The 15,804-nt window shown below is 51.1% G+C and overlaps 1 protein-coding gene across 3 annotated transcripts in view; it reads left to right on the top strand.

The window, feature by feature from the left end:
- Window positions 1-677: 677 nt before the first annotated feature.
- PPP1R9B (protein phosphatase 1 regulatory subunit 9B) overlaps window positions 678-15,804 on the top strand; it is an 82,692-nt gene continuing 67,565 nt past the window's right edge. Inside the window, exons 1-2 of one of the 3 annotated variants that reach the window (XM_081883947.1) lie at window positions 678-764; window positions 1,040-2,997. In XM_081883947.1, coding sequence (XP_081740073.1) covers window positions 1,549-2,997 — 1,449 coding nt within the window. In that variant the 5' untranslated portion in view covers window positions 678-764; window positions 1,040-1,548. Of the gene's footprint in view, window positions 765-820; window positions 920-984; window positions 2,998-15,804 lie in introns of those variants that run through there. The other 2 variants (XM_081883946.1, XM_081883945.1) reach the window with 2 other exon arrangements.

The raw sequence follows: 15,804 nt of genomic DNA, 5'->3' as shown, positions 1-15,804 counted from the left end.
GCTCAGAAACTGCTCGCACTAATGAAATTCCCTGTCGCAAAATGCGCCTAGAAAAACGGGAGTTTCCAAAACTGGACTTCAGGTCCTTTCAAGACGTTGTATAGAATCTAAGTTTTCATTTAGAATAGCTGTCTTATGAATGGAGGTCCTCAGTACAAACAATATTTTCTCACTAGTTGAGGCACATTATATATTTATATTTTTGTTTGCTTTTTAAAGCACCTAGTTAAGCAGTTGCATCTTTGAAATCCTTTGCAATAATGGGGAGAAGAGTTGGCCCATGAGAATTAACCCCCCCCCCATGGTGAAGCACTACCGTTATATTAGGGCCAGCTAAAAATTCACCAAACAATAGCGAGCCAGCTTCCTCCTAATTTTGTGACATTTCCAGTTCGGCCTCGTAAAGGTCCCCTTTCAGTTCCTGCGGCTTTTGCAACACCGCCAAAGATCCCGGGGCGTTCTCCTCTCCGATGGATCTGCCCTCCCCCTCCCAAACAATCTGCAGCCGGATCCCGGGGTTACACGTCCCCAACTGCGCGCTAGGGATCAGGGTGGCAAATCTCCCCGGCCGCGCTTGATCCTATTTCGGAGCAAGTGCAGGGCGCGCGTTGCTTTACGCATTTTAGCGCAAAAACGCGCGGAAGAAGGGGTTGGATTGCATCGCTTGCTGTTATTTCTTTTAATAATCCGTCGGCCGGGGAGGGGGCGGGGAAGGGATAGGACGGCCGTGCCCGCCTCCCTCCCTGTTGCAACGGGGTGGATGAGTTCAGTGGGTTTTTCTCTCTTTCAATGGCGAGGGGGGCGGAGGGCGGCGCGGACGCGCAGTGGGAGGAGGAAGAGCGCGTCGCCGGCTGCCGTTTAGCTTCCTTTCCTGCCACAGCAGAAAAAAAGGGGGGTGGACAAGGCGCGCGAGAGAGGGGTGAGAAGCTGATCTCTTTAAGACCCAGCGGGAATTTTCTCTCGGGTTTGCCCCCCCCCTTCCTTCTCTCTCTTCCCCCCAACCTTATCATTATTATATTTTTAATTATTATTTTTTTAGGAGCGACAGGCTGCGCCGTTCGCAGAAGCGCCGGGTCTCCACCACCATCGGGCTGCAAAGACTGAGAGAGCGACCAGAAACAAGAGGAGGAGGAAGAAGACGAAGAAGAAGAAGAGAGGGAGGCAAAGGGATGAAGGGGAGGCGTAACGCATCCGAGCAGCCGGCGACAGTGGGCCTGAGCTGATCCGATCCTGAAGGGTCGCGCTTCCCTGTAACCATCGGTAAGGAAAAGAAGCCTCTCTTCTTTTTGGAAACGTTCTCTCCTCCGCCCCCGCTGACCACATTTCCCTGACACAATGAACGCCGTGTTGTAGGAGGAAGAAGGAGAAGCGTGCATTAGCTCCCCCCCCTTCCCCTCCATCCCTTGTTTCTCGCGATGTGAATCCGCTGCCGCAGCTCGTCTGGGAAGAGGCAGCTCGGAGGGGGAATCGAAGGAAGGGTGGGCGCGTGGAAAGAGGACCTAACGTGGGGCTATGTGGTGTCCAGGACACCCGAAGATTCGCTGAACCATGATGAAGACTGAGCCCCAGAATAGTCCTGGTGGCAGTAGCAGCAGCAGTGGCAGCGGTGGCGGCAGCGGCAACAACGGAGGAGGGAGCCTACGGAGTGCCTCGCCTCACCGGAACGCCTACGAAGCTGGCATCCAGGCCTTGAAAGCCACCAAGGATGCCCTTGGCAACGCCGAGAGCGAGGAGGCCAAGAAAGCCCGGAACAAGAAGTATGGCTCCAACGTCCACCGGATCAAGAACATGTTCCTGCAGATGGGGACAGCGGGCCCTGCCGGGGAGGGCGCCATGGACCTGGCCAAGATGAAGGAGAAGCCCGTGCGGCTGTCCTTGCCCCGGGCCAGCAGCCTGAATGAAAACGTGGACCACAGCGCCCTTCTCAAGCTGGGCACCAGCGTGTCCGAGAGGGTGAGCCGCTTCGACTCCAAGACGGACAAACCGCTCTCCAAGCTGCAGGAGACGAGGAAGATCTTTGAGAGGAGCCTGCAGGAGAAGGAGACCAGCAACAAGCTTCTGCTGAGGAAGGAGAGGCCCGGGTTCCAGGACAGGAAGCTGGACGTGGTGGTGAGGTTCAACGGCAGCACCGAGTCCTTGGACAAGTTGGACACTGAGGCTGTGTCGCCCACCGTAAGCCAGCTCAGCGCCGTCTTTGAGAAGGCCGACTTGAGGAACAACCTCCACAAGGCCCCTGGGAAAGTTGGGCCCCTCAACTCCAAGATCGTCCCCAAGAGGCCCAGGGTTTTCCTTCAGGCCCCAGACGGGGCCAAAGCAGAAGGGAGAAGTAGTAGTAGTAGTAGCGACGGACCTACTGCTCTCCAGGCGAGAGGCAGGCTGCCCGAGGCTGACAAGAGCCAGGCCAAACTTCCCGCTGGCGGAGGGGCAGCGGTGAAGCCGGGGGATGGCAATGCAGGAGGCCTGCGTCCCCAGAAGGTGCAGGAGGTGCGCAAGATCAAGCCCGTGGAAGTGGAGGAGAGTGGGGACTCGGAGCAGGAGTTTGAGGCGGCCGAGGTGGCAGTGGCGGCGGCAATTGCTGAAGAACGCAGCAAGGCCGCTTCCAAGGGGCTTGGTGAGGCGAACCGGGCAGAGGTGATCCAGGCCGAGGTCACGGTGCACGCCGCCTTGGAGAACGGCCGGCCGGGTGGCGAGAGGCACCTGGAGACGCCAGACCCTCTGGCGGACGCTTTCGGCGAGGAAGGGGCCAAGGCGGAAGGGCCGGAGGAGAATGACTTGTGCGACGAGTCGAAGAGAGAGGACTTCTCCGAGGCCGACCTGGTGGACATCAGTGCCTACAGCGGGCTGGGGGAGGATTCGGGAGGGAGCGGGCTGGACGAAGACGAAGACGCTGACGGACTGTACGCACCGGAATCCAGCTGCATGGAGATCGCTGGGCTGTCGGAAGAGGAGGAGGCCGCCCCCAACCGCAAGATCCATTTCAGCACTGCTCCCATCCAGGTAGGCCAAGGCATGAGATGTTCTGAGCAGGTAGGACGTACTACTGGGCTTGGCAAGGCTCAGGTGTTCCTGGGTCTGGGAAGTCCGTCAGCTGCTGGGGGTCACTGTCAGTGAGTTTTCTGAGCTAGAATCCTCAAATCATTTTAGAGTTGGAAGGAACCAAGGGAATGATCTCGTCCAATGCCCTGCAGTGCAGGAATATTTTGCCCAATGTGGGGCTCAAACCCACGACCCTGAGATTAAGGGTCTCACGCTCTACCAACTGAGCTACCCCTCAGTTTGGCCTATCCGGGTATGGCCTAGTTCTCACATGTAGCTTATGAGGTGGGGAAGGGCCACAGCTCAGGTATAGTGTATCTACTTTGCATGCAAGAGGTCTCAGGTACAGCCCGTGACTTTGACAGGTGGGAGAGACCCCTGCCTGAAATCCTGGGGGGCTGCTGCCAGTCAGTGTAGACAATACTGAGGAAGATGATCAGAGGTCTCACCCAGTGTAAGGTGGCTTTCTGAGTCCCTGTATCTCGATTGTACCTCCACAAAGGCTGCAAGCTGAGTTTGCTTGATCAGGTGGCTCCTCCATCCAAAAATTAACTTGTGTGCAATAAGTATGTTCCCTGTACATGCCATGCCAAGGAGAAGGCATGAAGCTCCACCTTCTTCCTGATCAGCTAGATTTCTACATGAAAGGAAAGGCGTGTAAATAGACATGCACTTGTTTGTGTGGAGCTGCATAAACCTGCCATCTGGATTGGCCTAGTTGTGGCACAGGCTCCCACAACCCACTGGCCTGTTGGGGAGGACCGTGCCTAAAAATAGGCTTTCTCCCCACACCTCAGGAAGATTTCCAATGAGAAGACCTCGATATCGAAAACCCTTAGCAAACGTTTACTTGAGGACTACAGACCGACAGGAAAGGGGTTGTGTGTGCCCCTTTTGCATATATGTATTTTTATTTTGAACTTTGGGAGCTCTGGAAACACCGGAGGGAAGGTTCTCTTCAAGAACAGCAAAGCAAAACTCTCATCCTAAGGGCTAGGGGCAGAAAAAAAGGGGCCTGGTTGCTGCTTTTAACAGGGCTGGCCTCTCTCTGAGGCAGATCTACAGGACTCGAGACTATCTGTGCAAAGGTGGTTTTAGGACCAATAGGCCAGACAGTATCATGGCAGAGAGTGACAGTGTTTAGGAGTGCCCCCGCCCCTACTCTCACTCAATCCCCCCCTTTTTTCCTTTCCATTGTAGAATCCCAGGGAGAGAGAGAGTATTTGTGTAGGGTGGAAAATCAGGGAATGGGTGGGGTTGAAGGAGACGGTTCCCTAGCCTGAGATTTCGGCAGACAGGGAGATGCTGCTGAGGTGACTTGATATTGCAAAGCAGTCTGGGGGTGGAAGAGGGAGAAACCATTCTCCATCCCTCCCCCTCTTTTTTTTTGCAAAACCACTGCTTTTATGAAACGCTCAGGGCGAGGGAGGGATTATTAATGAACCCGTTTCTGTCTGGCTGCTGGTAGTAAAGGGGATAACACATTGGATGTGAAATCTCCGTTTCTCACACTCCATCCCACCTCTGCTGGGGGCTGCATGTTTCTGGAAGAAGGAGGGAGAGGGGAGGGGTGGGCTGGGGAGAGAGATGTCACCGACACAAATTCAGGGAGATGGCTCATCGCCATCTGTTCCTTTCCAGCCCTCCTGCTGCCCCAATGCCCCTTATTCCCTCTCAGAGTTGCTATCGATTGGCTACCTTTCCGCTCTTCAACACCTTGCAAGGATCAAAGGCGTACTGACCATCATTCCCAAACAGTTAGCTCGGTTTTGTCCCCTGCAAAAGGCCAGCTTTGCCAGGGGTGACTTTGCCAGGCAGGAAGACTCTCTAGTCTTCCCCAGATGAGGGAAATGAATGGCAGCTCTCCTGTTCTGCTGGGGACTGGGGCCCACAGGGAGAGGGGCAATCAATAACCAGAGCCTGGTCCAGGGTTGTGGTAAGGCGAGGCAAATCAGGACCACGGACAGCTCCGACTAGGCCCTGCGTGCTGAGCTTGGGGAGATGTTGTCTCAGCAGAAGGCTTAGGGTCATCTGAAGCCTTTGAATGGCCAGCAGGGTTTGACTTTTCAGTAGTTCTGCCCTCCTGCCCCGACCCCAGAGAGCTACTGGCAATATTTAAAGGGCCTGTAGCCTGTTCTTCAGTCACAGGAGATTTTGCATGGGGATCATCCTCATATGCAAGAGCCACATCTTCAGGCCTGGTCAGTGTAGAAGGGGCTGTTGCTGAAGGGTCTCCCCTCCAGTGGGTTGACAGGTTTGTCATCCGAATCAGATCCATGTTCAGGCCAGCACTGGGAACCTGAGACAGGGGGACATGACAGCCCTCTGGCGGGTGCCCATGGGGTCACAGGCCTGGATAGAAGGAGATGGTCAATCAGGCCAACGTTTTCAGGTTGTGAGATAGGATTCAACATGGATCATTAACTCAGGTTGCAGATATCTCCACTTAATGGTTGGTGTGTTGTAGCGGTTAGTGGGTTGCAGCCGGGCCAGCAAGACCCTGGTTGAAATCCCTGTTCGGCTGCAAAGCTTCCTGGGTCTGTCCCCCATCTCTCTGCCTAACCCACCTCGCTAGGTTGTCATGAAGATAAAGGGGGAGAAACACAGGTCGTTTTGGGTTCTTTGGGTAGTTGGGACAAAAAGGGAATATGTCTGGAGAGAGATTAGAACGTGGGAACATGGGTGAACGTCCCACGAGCAGATGGCAGGGGCAAAGAAGCAGTGTTCAAAATTTACCAAATGCCAGGTGTGAGTCCGGTTGTGACTATGTGGAGTTTTCTGGGTGCCAGGCTAGCAACCACAGTTTAGGAAACCTCTGCCTTGGTCCACAGTTAATACCAATTCCGTTCCCCCTGTGTGTGATTCTCCTTCTTGCATTCTGGGACAAGTGAACCGTTGCCAGAGTAAGCTACAGCCCATTAATGTTGTCGAGATCATAGCATCGTGGAATTGTAGCATTGGAAGGGAACCCAAGGGCCATCTAGCCAAGCCCCAGACATTCCATTGTGGTGATCGTAATCTACGTAGGTTTAAGATGCCATGAGGTGCCTAGCTTATATATATCCTGAGTTTCTAACGCTGCGAAGAAGGTGCCCTGCTCCAATAAGTTAACAGGAACGGGAGAGCGATGTTGCAACTGTGCTCTTTCCATAGGAATCTAGTTGGTTGCCATGGGGTCAGGATGCTGGCCTAGATAGACCTTTGATGTGATGCAGCAAAGCTCTTAGCTTCTCACAGTGCATCGTTACTCTGTGGAACTCACTCCCTCAGGAGGGATTCAAATTCACCAATTTGTGTGAATTTAAAAGAATGGACAAATTCATGGAGGAGAGAGGGCTGTCAGTGGCTACTCGCCACAATGACTCTGCCCTGCCCTTGATGCTTGGAGGCAGTAATACTTCTGAATACTGTGGATGCTTGGGTTGCGAACATGATCCGTGCAGGCGGCACATTCGCAACCAGCAGCATTCGCAACCTGCAGCGCTGCATCTGTACACACTGCGTCTGTTGCAATTCAGTGCTTCTGCGCATGCGCGAAATGCAATTTAGTGCTTCTGCGCATGCGCAAGCGCTGAAACCTAGAAGTAACCTGTTCCAGTACTTCCAGGTTTTGGTGGGTCCATAACCCGAAAAAACGCAACCTTAAGCGTCTGTAACCTGAGGTATGACTGTACCAATTGCTGGAAACTACAGGAGGGGAGAGTGATCTTCTGCTCAGGCCTCGCGAGTTTCCCCATAGGCATCTGGGTGGCTACTGTGAGAACAGGATGCTGGCGTGGACCTGATCCATTAGGCTTTTCTTATGTTCTTTGGCCTTCTGGCATTGTTCTGTCTTAGCCAATATCCTGGCATCAGGTCATGGCATATGGGACTGCTCCCTGGCAGAAGAGGAAGCATTGCTCCAGTCAGGCTGGCATAAGAGAGCTCAGGTCTCTGGGAGCTGACAGAGTGCGTTAGCTTATAGGCTCAAGGGTCAAATTTTAAGACCCTGGGGTTTTAAGATCCGTGATCACCAACTCCAAACTAGGGGCCACCACAATTTACATGTGAACAGAGCCATATTGCTTTATGTGTTTTACCCATGGATGGGAGCTGAGTGTTAGTAAAGGTAAAGGGACCCCTGACCATTAGGTTCAGTCATGACCGACTTTGGGGTTGCGGCACTCATCTTGCTTTATTGGCCGAGGGAGCTGGCGTACAGCTTCTGGGTCATGTGGCCAGCATGACTAAGCCGCTTCTGGCGAACCAGAGCAGTGCACGGAAACGCCGTTTACCTTGGTTAGACCCCTGCAAATAACAATTAAATGGTTAGACCCCTGCAAATAACAATTAAATCTGCCAAATGCCAACACAACAAGAAAACAACAAAGTTCCTCAGGGAGATAAAGCAGGTAACCTAGATCTAGTCTAGGACATTGGCAAGGCCGGCTCTGTCATTGGGCAGCCTGAATCAGATGCCTCGGGCATGGTTACTTCTGTGGCATTTTTTGCTCCGTAGGAGAGGTGCTTGTGGGATGTTCTGTCTCAGATAGCAAAATATAAACCTGGCCAGCCTTTGGGGGACGGTGCACTTTGTCCTTCTCTGGAGTTGAGGGCAGCGATTGTTGTTGCTCCCTGGGCAGCGAGGCGTCTTAGGCAGCGAGGACTTCCATGGAAAGCGGCAGGATGCCTGGCAGGTCTTTTGTGCTCGTGAAATTCCTTTTAGGGAGACTCCATGGGCGAACCTTGTGCCGAACAGAAGGCACGACATTTGCCGCATGTGTGGCTGGGAAGGAAACCTCCCCCGTTGCCGGTGACCCTGAAGGGTGGGTCTTCTTTGGTCTTTTTCCTGTTTCTCCTGCTTGGTGGGCTTGGCCTGGATTCGCCTCTCGTCCCCTTTGGGTCTGTGCAGATAGGTTAGTGCAGGGGGGAAGGAACTATTCTTAGCTCAAGGGCCACATTTCCAGCTTTCCGGGGGCTGTGGGCCAGTGGCGGGTGGGAACAGAGGTGCAGTTCAATTCTGTATCCAGGGCAGCCGCCTACCAGCTCCATCTGGTACGCAGGCTGAGACCCTACCTGTCCGCAGACTGTCTTGCCAGAGTGGGGCATGCTCTGGTTATCTCCCACTTGGACTACTGCAGTGCACTCTGCGTGGGGCTACCTTTGAAGGTGACCCAGAAACTACAACTAATCCAGAATGCGGCAGCTAGACTGGTGACTGGGAGCGGCCGCCGAGACCACATAACACTGGTCCTGAAAGACTTACGTTGGCTCCCAGTATGTTTCCGAGCACAATTCAAAGTGTTGGTGCTGACCTTTAAAGCCCTAAACGGCCTCGGCCAGTATACCTGAAGGAGCGTCTCCACCTCCACTGAGGTCCAGCTTCAAGGGCCTTTTGGTGGTTCCCTCACTGCGAGAAGTGAAGTTACAGGGAACCAGGCAGAGGGCCTTCTCAGTAGTGGTGCCCTCCCTGTGGAACACCCTCCCATCAGATGTGAAGGAAATAAGCAACTATCTGAAGACCCCTGAAGGCAGCCCTGTTTAGGGAAGTTTTTAATGTTTGATGTTTTGTTGTGTTTTTAACATTCTGTTGGAAGCCATCTAGAGTGGTTGGGGAAGCCCGGCCAGATGGGCGGGGTATAAGTAATAAATCATCATCATCATCATTAAACTGGTGGGGCAATGAATGCAAATTTAACCTTTGTTCAGTAGCCTAGTTTCTGCACACACTCACATGCTCCTCTATAACCTCCGAGCAGACCAGCAAAAGGCACAATCAGCACTCAAGGACACATCCCAGCCAGGCAAAAACACTTGCACTATGAAGCAGGGCCAGCGAGGGGTGAGGCCTGGAGAGAGTTTTGAGAGTCAGAAAGAGATGGGAAGGATGCCTTTGGCCCTTGGGGCCGAGGTTCCCTATGCCTGTGTTAGTGGATGAAGAGATTTGGTTAACGGTGAATCCTACCTTGAAAGGAAATGCCGCTGGTCCCAGCCTTTATTTTGGTGAGAAATCTGTTCCTGTCTTCTTTTATTCAAGCTAGTTCTGCAGATCAACTGTGGTCTGTAGGAAGAGCAGCTTATCATATTCCTGCTCCAGTCTGTGCCCTCCCAGCAGTTGACTGTATATTAGTTTGGAGAGCTTCATTGCCAATGGTTGAGATGCAGGTTTATTACATCGCTCACTGGGGCAAGGTGGTTTGAGCATATTACACTGATCCTGGCCCAGTTGCACTGGCTGCCAATTAGTTTTTTGGGACCAGTTCAAAGTGCTGGTTTTGACCTATCAAGCTTTAAATGGCTCAGGACCACCATACCTCAAGGACCCCCTTTCTCCATATGAACCAACCCAGATCCTGCAATCATCATCTGAGGCCCCTCTTCACATGCCTCCTCTGCCCAGGTGGGAACACAAGAACTGGGCCTTTTCTGTGTTGGTTCCCCATTTGTGGCATGCCCAGGTGGGAACACAAGAACTGGGCCTTTTCTGTGTTGGCTCCCCATTTGTGGCATGCCCAGGTGGGAACACAAGAACTGGGCCTTTTCTGTGTTGGCTCCCCATTTGTGGCATGCTCTCTCCAGGGAGACTCGGCTGGTGCCGTCATTATACACAATTAGGCACCAGGAGAAAATGTTCCTCTTCAAGCAGGCCTTGGGCTGATTGCCATCCGATGCCCTTTTAAATGTGTTGTGGGATGGGGGTGGGTGGGTTATTGGTCTGTTTTTGTTTTCATTGTGTATGCTGTGTGTTTTCGTATTGTGATTTCATGTTGTGAACCGCCCTGAGAGCTATGGATGAAGGGCAAATTTAAATAATAACAACAATAATGTATTGCTTCCCGCTAAAAAATATTCTAAAGTCATTTATAGCCAAGTAAAAAACAATCACCAATGATAAAATCAGATAGGATATTAAAAACAGATCTAACACTACAGCAGCATTTGTGCTTCCCAAGTGCCTGGGAAAATAAAAATGTTATTTTCATGGCACTGAAACAATGACAAGGTTGGCAACAGGCAGGCATTCCGGGGGAGAGCATTCCAGAAACAGGGGGCCACTACAGAGAAGGCCCAGTCTCTCCTCACCACCTTCTCAAGTTCCCTGGGATGTGGTGTTCACAGAAGAGCCTCAGGTGATGTTCTCAGCATCTAGGCAGGTTCATAATGGGGAAAGGCAGCTCTTTAGGTGTAGCCCCAAACAACAGCAACAAAAACAATGGGGGGAGGGGAGATGGCATGGTGCATGTTGCCCGACATGGTCACACAATGCTTTGCTACCCTTGCCAGTCAAATGTGCCACCCAGGAGGAAGGAGACAGTCTTTCAGGGAGTGTATTCCCAGCAGTGGCACTACACCAAGGAAGGTCGCAATGGCAGGGAGCAAATCACACCTGTGAAAAACAGCTTAATTTAATAAACTAGATCCCGATCTTGTGGTTAGGAGGGAATGTTCCTGCTTTGTTTCATACTATCAGCCGCATACCCGGCTTTGCTCAGGAATACTAAGCAACAAAAACAGTGCAGTTTTGAAATCGGTGTTTCAAACCAGCTTTGGAAGGTTCCGTCCGCCATCTTGATTCAAAATGGCGCCCGTTTGTATCCAAACATTGCCAAAAAAACCAACAACCCTGCTCCTTGGTCCCTGGAACTTTCATGCAAAATTTGGTTGTGATATCATAAGAGGCACCCAAGCGGATGGCGAAACAACTTTCCGAAACATATAATCAATCATAGAATTGAAGAGTTTGAAGGCACCCCAAGGTTCATCTAGTCTAACCCCTGGCAATGAAGTAATCTTTTGCCTGATGTTAGGCTCGAACCCATGACCCTGAGATTAAGAGTCTCATCTTTAAGATTTTATTTTTCCTCACATGTGGGGACGCAGTGTTTTCTCATCTGGCATACAAGAGCCAAAGCAGGTTTCAAAGCTGAGACAAGTATACGAGATGAGTTAGCACCGAAGGCGGGGATTGTTTGCTAGTGGGAAACGCAGCACCATGAAAGGGAAGCTTCCTGCTTCTTTTAAGGTCCAAACTGAAAGGGAAAGCCATCTTTAAATATGTTTTGCGACTTCTGCAGAAGGGGGAAAGAGGAAGCTAGCCTGCCTGTGGGCATATGAGATCTACTCAGTGGTATGTCCTTTAGTCAACCCCGGTGTCAGGGGCGGGGTGGTGCGTTTTAGTCTCTGATGAAAGCTTCAGTGGAAAAAGGATGCAATTAAACATTACAGCCTCTCGTGCTAACATATCATCAGACCTTACCATGAAGTTTCTGACTGATGCTCCTGCTTGCTTCAGAAGGTTGGGGGGTTTTTTTGCAACTACAGTGGTACCTTGGGTTACAGACACCTCAGGTTACAGACACTTCAGGTTACAGACTCCGCTAACCCGGAAGTAGTACCTTGGGTTAAGAACTTTACCTCAGGATGAGACCAGAAATCGTGCCATGGCGGTAGCGGGAGGCCCCAGTAGCTAAAGTGGTACCTCAGGCTAAGAACGGTTTCAGGTTAAGAACGGACCTCCAGAACGAATTAAGTTCTTAACCAGAGGTACCACTGTAGTTGAGCTCTTGTCGCTGATTCAGATTCTGAAGCAGAGTCTTGGCTCAAATGAGGACCTGGTCAAAAATGAATCCATTACTCTTACTTGTTCACGAGCAGCTTCCATAGTCACCTTCCCCTTTCTCCTCACAACAACCCTGTGGGGCAGGCGAGGAGAAAGAGAGAGAGAATGGGCAAGGTCATAGCTGAGCAGGGATTTGATTCAAGCCTCCCTGTCCGGGTGTGATCACGACATCACACTTTGTCTCTCTTCAGGGACGGGCAGTTTGATTTTAAATTCTGCTTTCAGCAGTTGTGCCAAATTCTGCACCTTTTCCAGCTTCTCTTCCTTTGTCAACACCCTTTCTTCTCCCAACTGCTCGCAGCCCCAACAATTCCCAGATGCTGTGTAACATTTCCTCACTAGCCGGGCCTATCTTTTCATTTTCCTGACAGGAGCCTGCACTGATGGATAATATTCCATTGCTGTCAGCTTCCCCACGATCAGTTAGAACATTTGTGAACATGTCATAATTACACACTTGCTCAGCGACTGATGTGTGGGGAAGCAAAGACTTTCCAGTTTCAGAGAGTTTTCTGCACGTTATATTCCTATACAAAACTCCATATTTTATAGGGGGGAAACTGAGGTTGAAAAACTGCAGTAATTCCAAGGCCCCAAGGTAGATCTGGGGAATAAATACAGATTTCACAGTCCCTGTTTGGAATACATCAATGAACTCTACTTGGGGCTACCTTTGAAGGTGACTCAGAAACTACAACTAATCCAGAATGCGGCAGGTAGACTGGTGTCTGGGAGTGGCTGCCAGGACCATATAGCACAGGTCCTAAAGGATCTACATCGGCTCTCAGTACATTTCCAAACACAATTCAAAGTTTAAATGCTGAAATTAAAGCCCTAAATGGCTTCGGCTCTGTAAACCTGAAGGAGTGTCTCCACCCCCATCGTTCACTGAGGTCCAGCTCCAAGAGCCTTCTGGAGGCTCCCTCACTGCGAGGTTACAGGGAACTAGGCAGAAGACCTTCTTGATAGTGGTGCCCGCCCTGCGCAAGGCCCTCCCATCAGATGTCAAGGAAATAAACAACTATCCGACTTTTAGAAGACATCTGAAGGAAGCCCTGTTTAGGGAAGTTTTTAATGTGTGATGTTTTACTGTGGTTTTATAATTGGTTGGAAGCTACACAGAGTGGCTGAGGCCACTCAGTCAGATGGGCGGTGTATTATTATTATTATTATTATTATTATTATTATTATTATTATTATTATTACAGCGGTCCATCCCTCCCACTCCATGAAACCAGAAATCTCAGATTCCCTTCATGTTATGAGCATAAGAGCCTTGCTCAATCAGACCAAAGGTCTACCTAGTCCAATGCCCCAAAAGATGCTTATGGGCTGTCTACTAGCAGAACATGAGTCTCATAGTGGAGCAAATATTGTCGTCATAGCTAGTAGCCAATGATAGCGCTAGCCTGCGTGAATCTGTCCAACTTGTTTTCAAAGCCATCCAAGTTGGTTGTAGTGCCCAGAACCCTTTGATGTAAAGGATAAGGAGGCAGCCCATTTTGTGGAATATTTAAAATGGCACATCACCAATCCTAGATGTGTGTGGTTGGGTCATGTCACGCTTCCAGGGTCATGGCAGCTGCCCAAGGGTGCTGGGTGCTTATTCTGAGTCTGGTAACGGGGGCCAGGGTTCCTTGGAAGGTAAACCAAAGTAGAAAGCCTTTGCCGAAGACAGTTCAGCATCCGCCTTCATATACCAGCTATCAGCAGGGTGAGATGCTAAATACCGCTGCACGTCAACAACAGATCACTGTCAAATATCAACCTGCAAGATACCAAAACAATGAAATCAGATAGGGTGGGGTGTTGACGACAGCTGGCAAACATGCAGCCGTTTACAGGCTGGGCAGAATTAGCAAATGAGAATTGCGAGCGATAGCGGACAGCCAGGTGGGGAGAAGGCGCTTACCTGTTCTGGCAGGCAGATCGATACGATACGATATCTTTATTGTCATTGTCCCATGCAGAACAATGAAATTGAAAAATCTACCTAAAACCTCTGAAACCCCATTTTAAAATACAACATAGTTCTATAGAGATTCCTTATCCTGTGTTTAAAAACAGAATTGCATTTGGGTAGATCATGGCTGCTTATTGGGAGGGACATGGTGGCGGCAAGATGGGTGCAGTACAGACGCATCAGCAGAGCCAATCCAGAGTTCCTGCTGCCGGGACCGCACTGTGCCACCCTCCCTGCCGCCTCCTCGTTTCGGTAGGGCAGCCCCCACAAAGCCACCCACTACTGTTTTTTTTGAGGATAGTTTTCAGGAGCAAAATTGGTCCGGCCCTATCACGTTCGTGGAAGGAAATTGGAACTGAGCCGCATGTCCTGCAGCAGTGCTCTCTCACACGCTATGTTGGCCCACAAGTTTCCTTGGAGTGATGTTATTGTCTGCTGTCGTTAACCCCCTGCTGCTATAATCCTCCCACGCCCCCCACCCCAGGAGAGGATGCTGGGTTATCCTCTTCCTAGGTGGCCCCCATTTTGAGGCTGATGGGCCATCTGCTCATCCTTGCAACGTAGCATCAGGTGGACTCTTTGTGCACTGGGGATAAGCCAAACAGCGCAAATTATTAGACAATAGCCCCTTTTCCCGTTCCTGCTGGCCAGCTTTAGTTGCTCTCCACTTCCCCTCGATCTGGATGGTTAAGGGAAGGGTATATAAGTCTGGAAGGAGGAGAGACCCGTGTCCTGTGACAAACGGCCTAACAAGAATTCAAGATCAGAGGGGCTGTTGGGGAAGAGGGTGTGCTGTTCGCCTATAGAGCAGGGAACCCGACAGGTGTCCACAAGGCCTGACAGCAGGGGAATGGTACCCCTGCCCCCAAGAAGGATGGACTGTGAAGGTCCACAGTGCTTGCAAGGATGGGCTGCTAGGTCTTGGAGGACTGCTCTAGAGAAGATAGAAAACAAAGTAATCCAGGCAGAATACATAGATCGGGGGGGACAGGACGGATGGACCTTGCAGACATCCAAATGTTGTTCGACCACTGGCTGGGGCTGATGGGAGTTGGAGTTTGACAACGTCCCCAGGGCCTCAGCATCCCCACTTCCGTTTTGAAGCCATCCGAGATGTTGGCTGGCACCGTATTGTGCGGCAATGAATTCGACAAATTAATTGCATGCTGTGCAAAGAAGTGCTTCCTTTTCTCTGTCCTGAACTTCCCGTCAATCAATTTCATCGGGTAACCACAAGTCGTAGCATTATGAGAGCAGGTGGGGGGGGCTGAGGACTTCCATCTCTCTCTTTCTCTCTCTCTCCCTCTTTCTCCTTCCCTCCCTCCCTCCCCTCATTTGCTCAATACTGTGCATAATTTTTATGCACTATCTCTCCCGTTCCCCCCCTTTCACTGTCTTTCCCCTAAACTAAAAAGACCCAACCGTTATAACTTTTCCTTCTCAGGGAATTGCCCCAGCTCCCTCCCTGATCAAATTTGGTTGTCCTTTCCTTCACCTTTATCCAGCTCTTCTTCTTCTTCTTCTTCTTCTTCTTCTTCTTCTTCTTCTTCTTCTTCTTCTTCTTCTTCTTCATCATCTTCCTCGGGATGTTTCGACTTGGGACTTTGAGGTGATGTTAAGGGCAGAAGCATGAGTGAGGCAGGCTCAGTTTGACCCCATCTGCTCAGATGTCCCAAATTGTACAACCCATCAAAGATCAAGGAAGGGTCAGCTGGCAATGGGCTCCTGCTCATTTCAACCGAACTTTCACCAGAGCACTTCTCAGTGAGTTGTGCTCTGTGTAAATTAACACAGGCATACGTCGGCAGACGTGCAGCAGACAGCAGCGACCGGTGGGGTGTCAAGTGGGTGGGAGCCAGGAGCAGGCCAGTAAGAAGTCACACACAGCGTCAGTGAAGTTAAGTCTTTATTCAAAGACACAAACAGCTCTGGAGACCAGGCCTAGTCAGCACAGCAACTCACTTGTTGCTCTTGCCTCCCCAAAGCTCTTTGAGTCGCCTCCTCCCCCAGGTCCTTCCCAAGCAATCTGAGACTCCTTTGTCTTATCTCTATTTGCTCTGCCCTCTTCTTTCCTCTTCGGGTTCTGGGAAAACCAGGCGGAGGGGAGCTGGTCACAGCAGGAGGGGGAGACTCCCTGGCTTCTTCAGCAGCCGGCCAGATCTCTGCCTCTTGCCCCCCTCCTCTCCAGCCTCTGCTCCTGCCTCTG

The sequence above is a fragment of the Podarcis melisellensis genome, assembly GCF_964234715.1.
Source record: "Podarcis melisellensis genome assembly, chromosome: 13".
NCBI classification, from domain to species: Eukaryota; Metazoa; Chordata; class Lepidosauria; order Squamata; family Lacertidae; genus Podarcis; species Podarcis melisellensis.
Note: the sequence above shows the minus strand (reverse complement) of the source record. Positions and strands in the feature narration are given on the sequence as shown.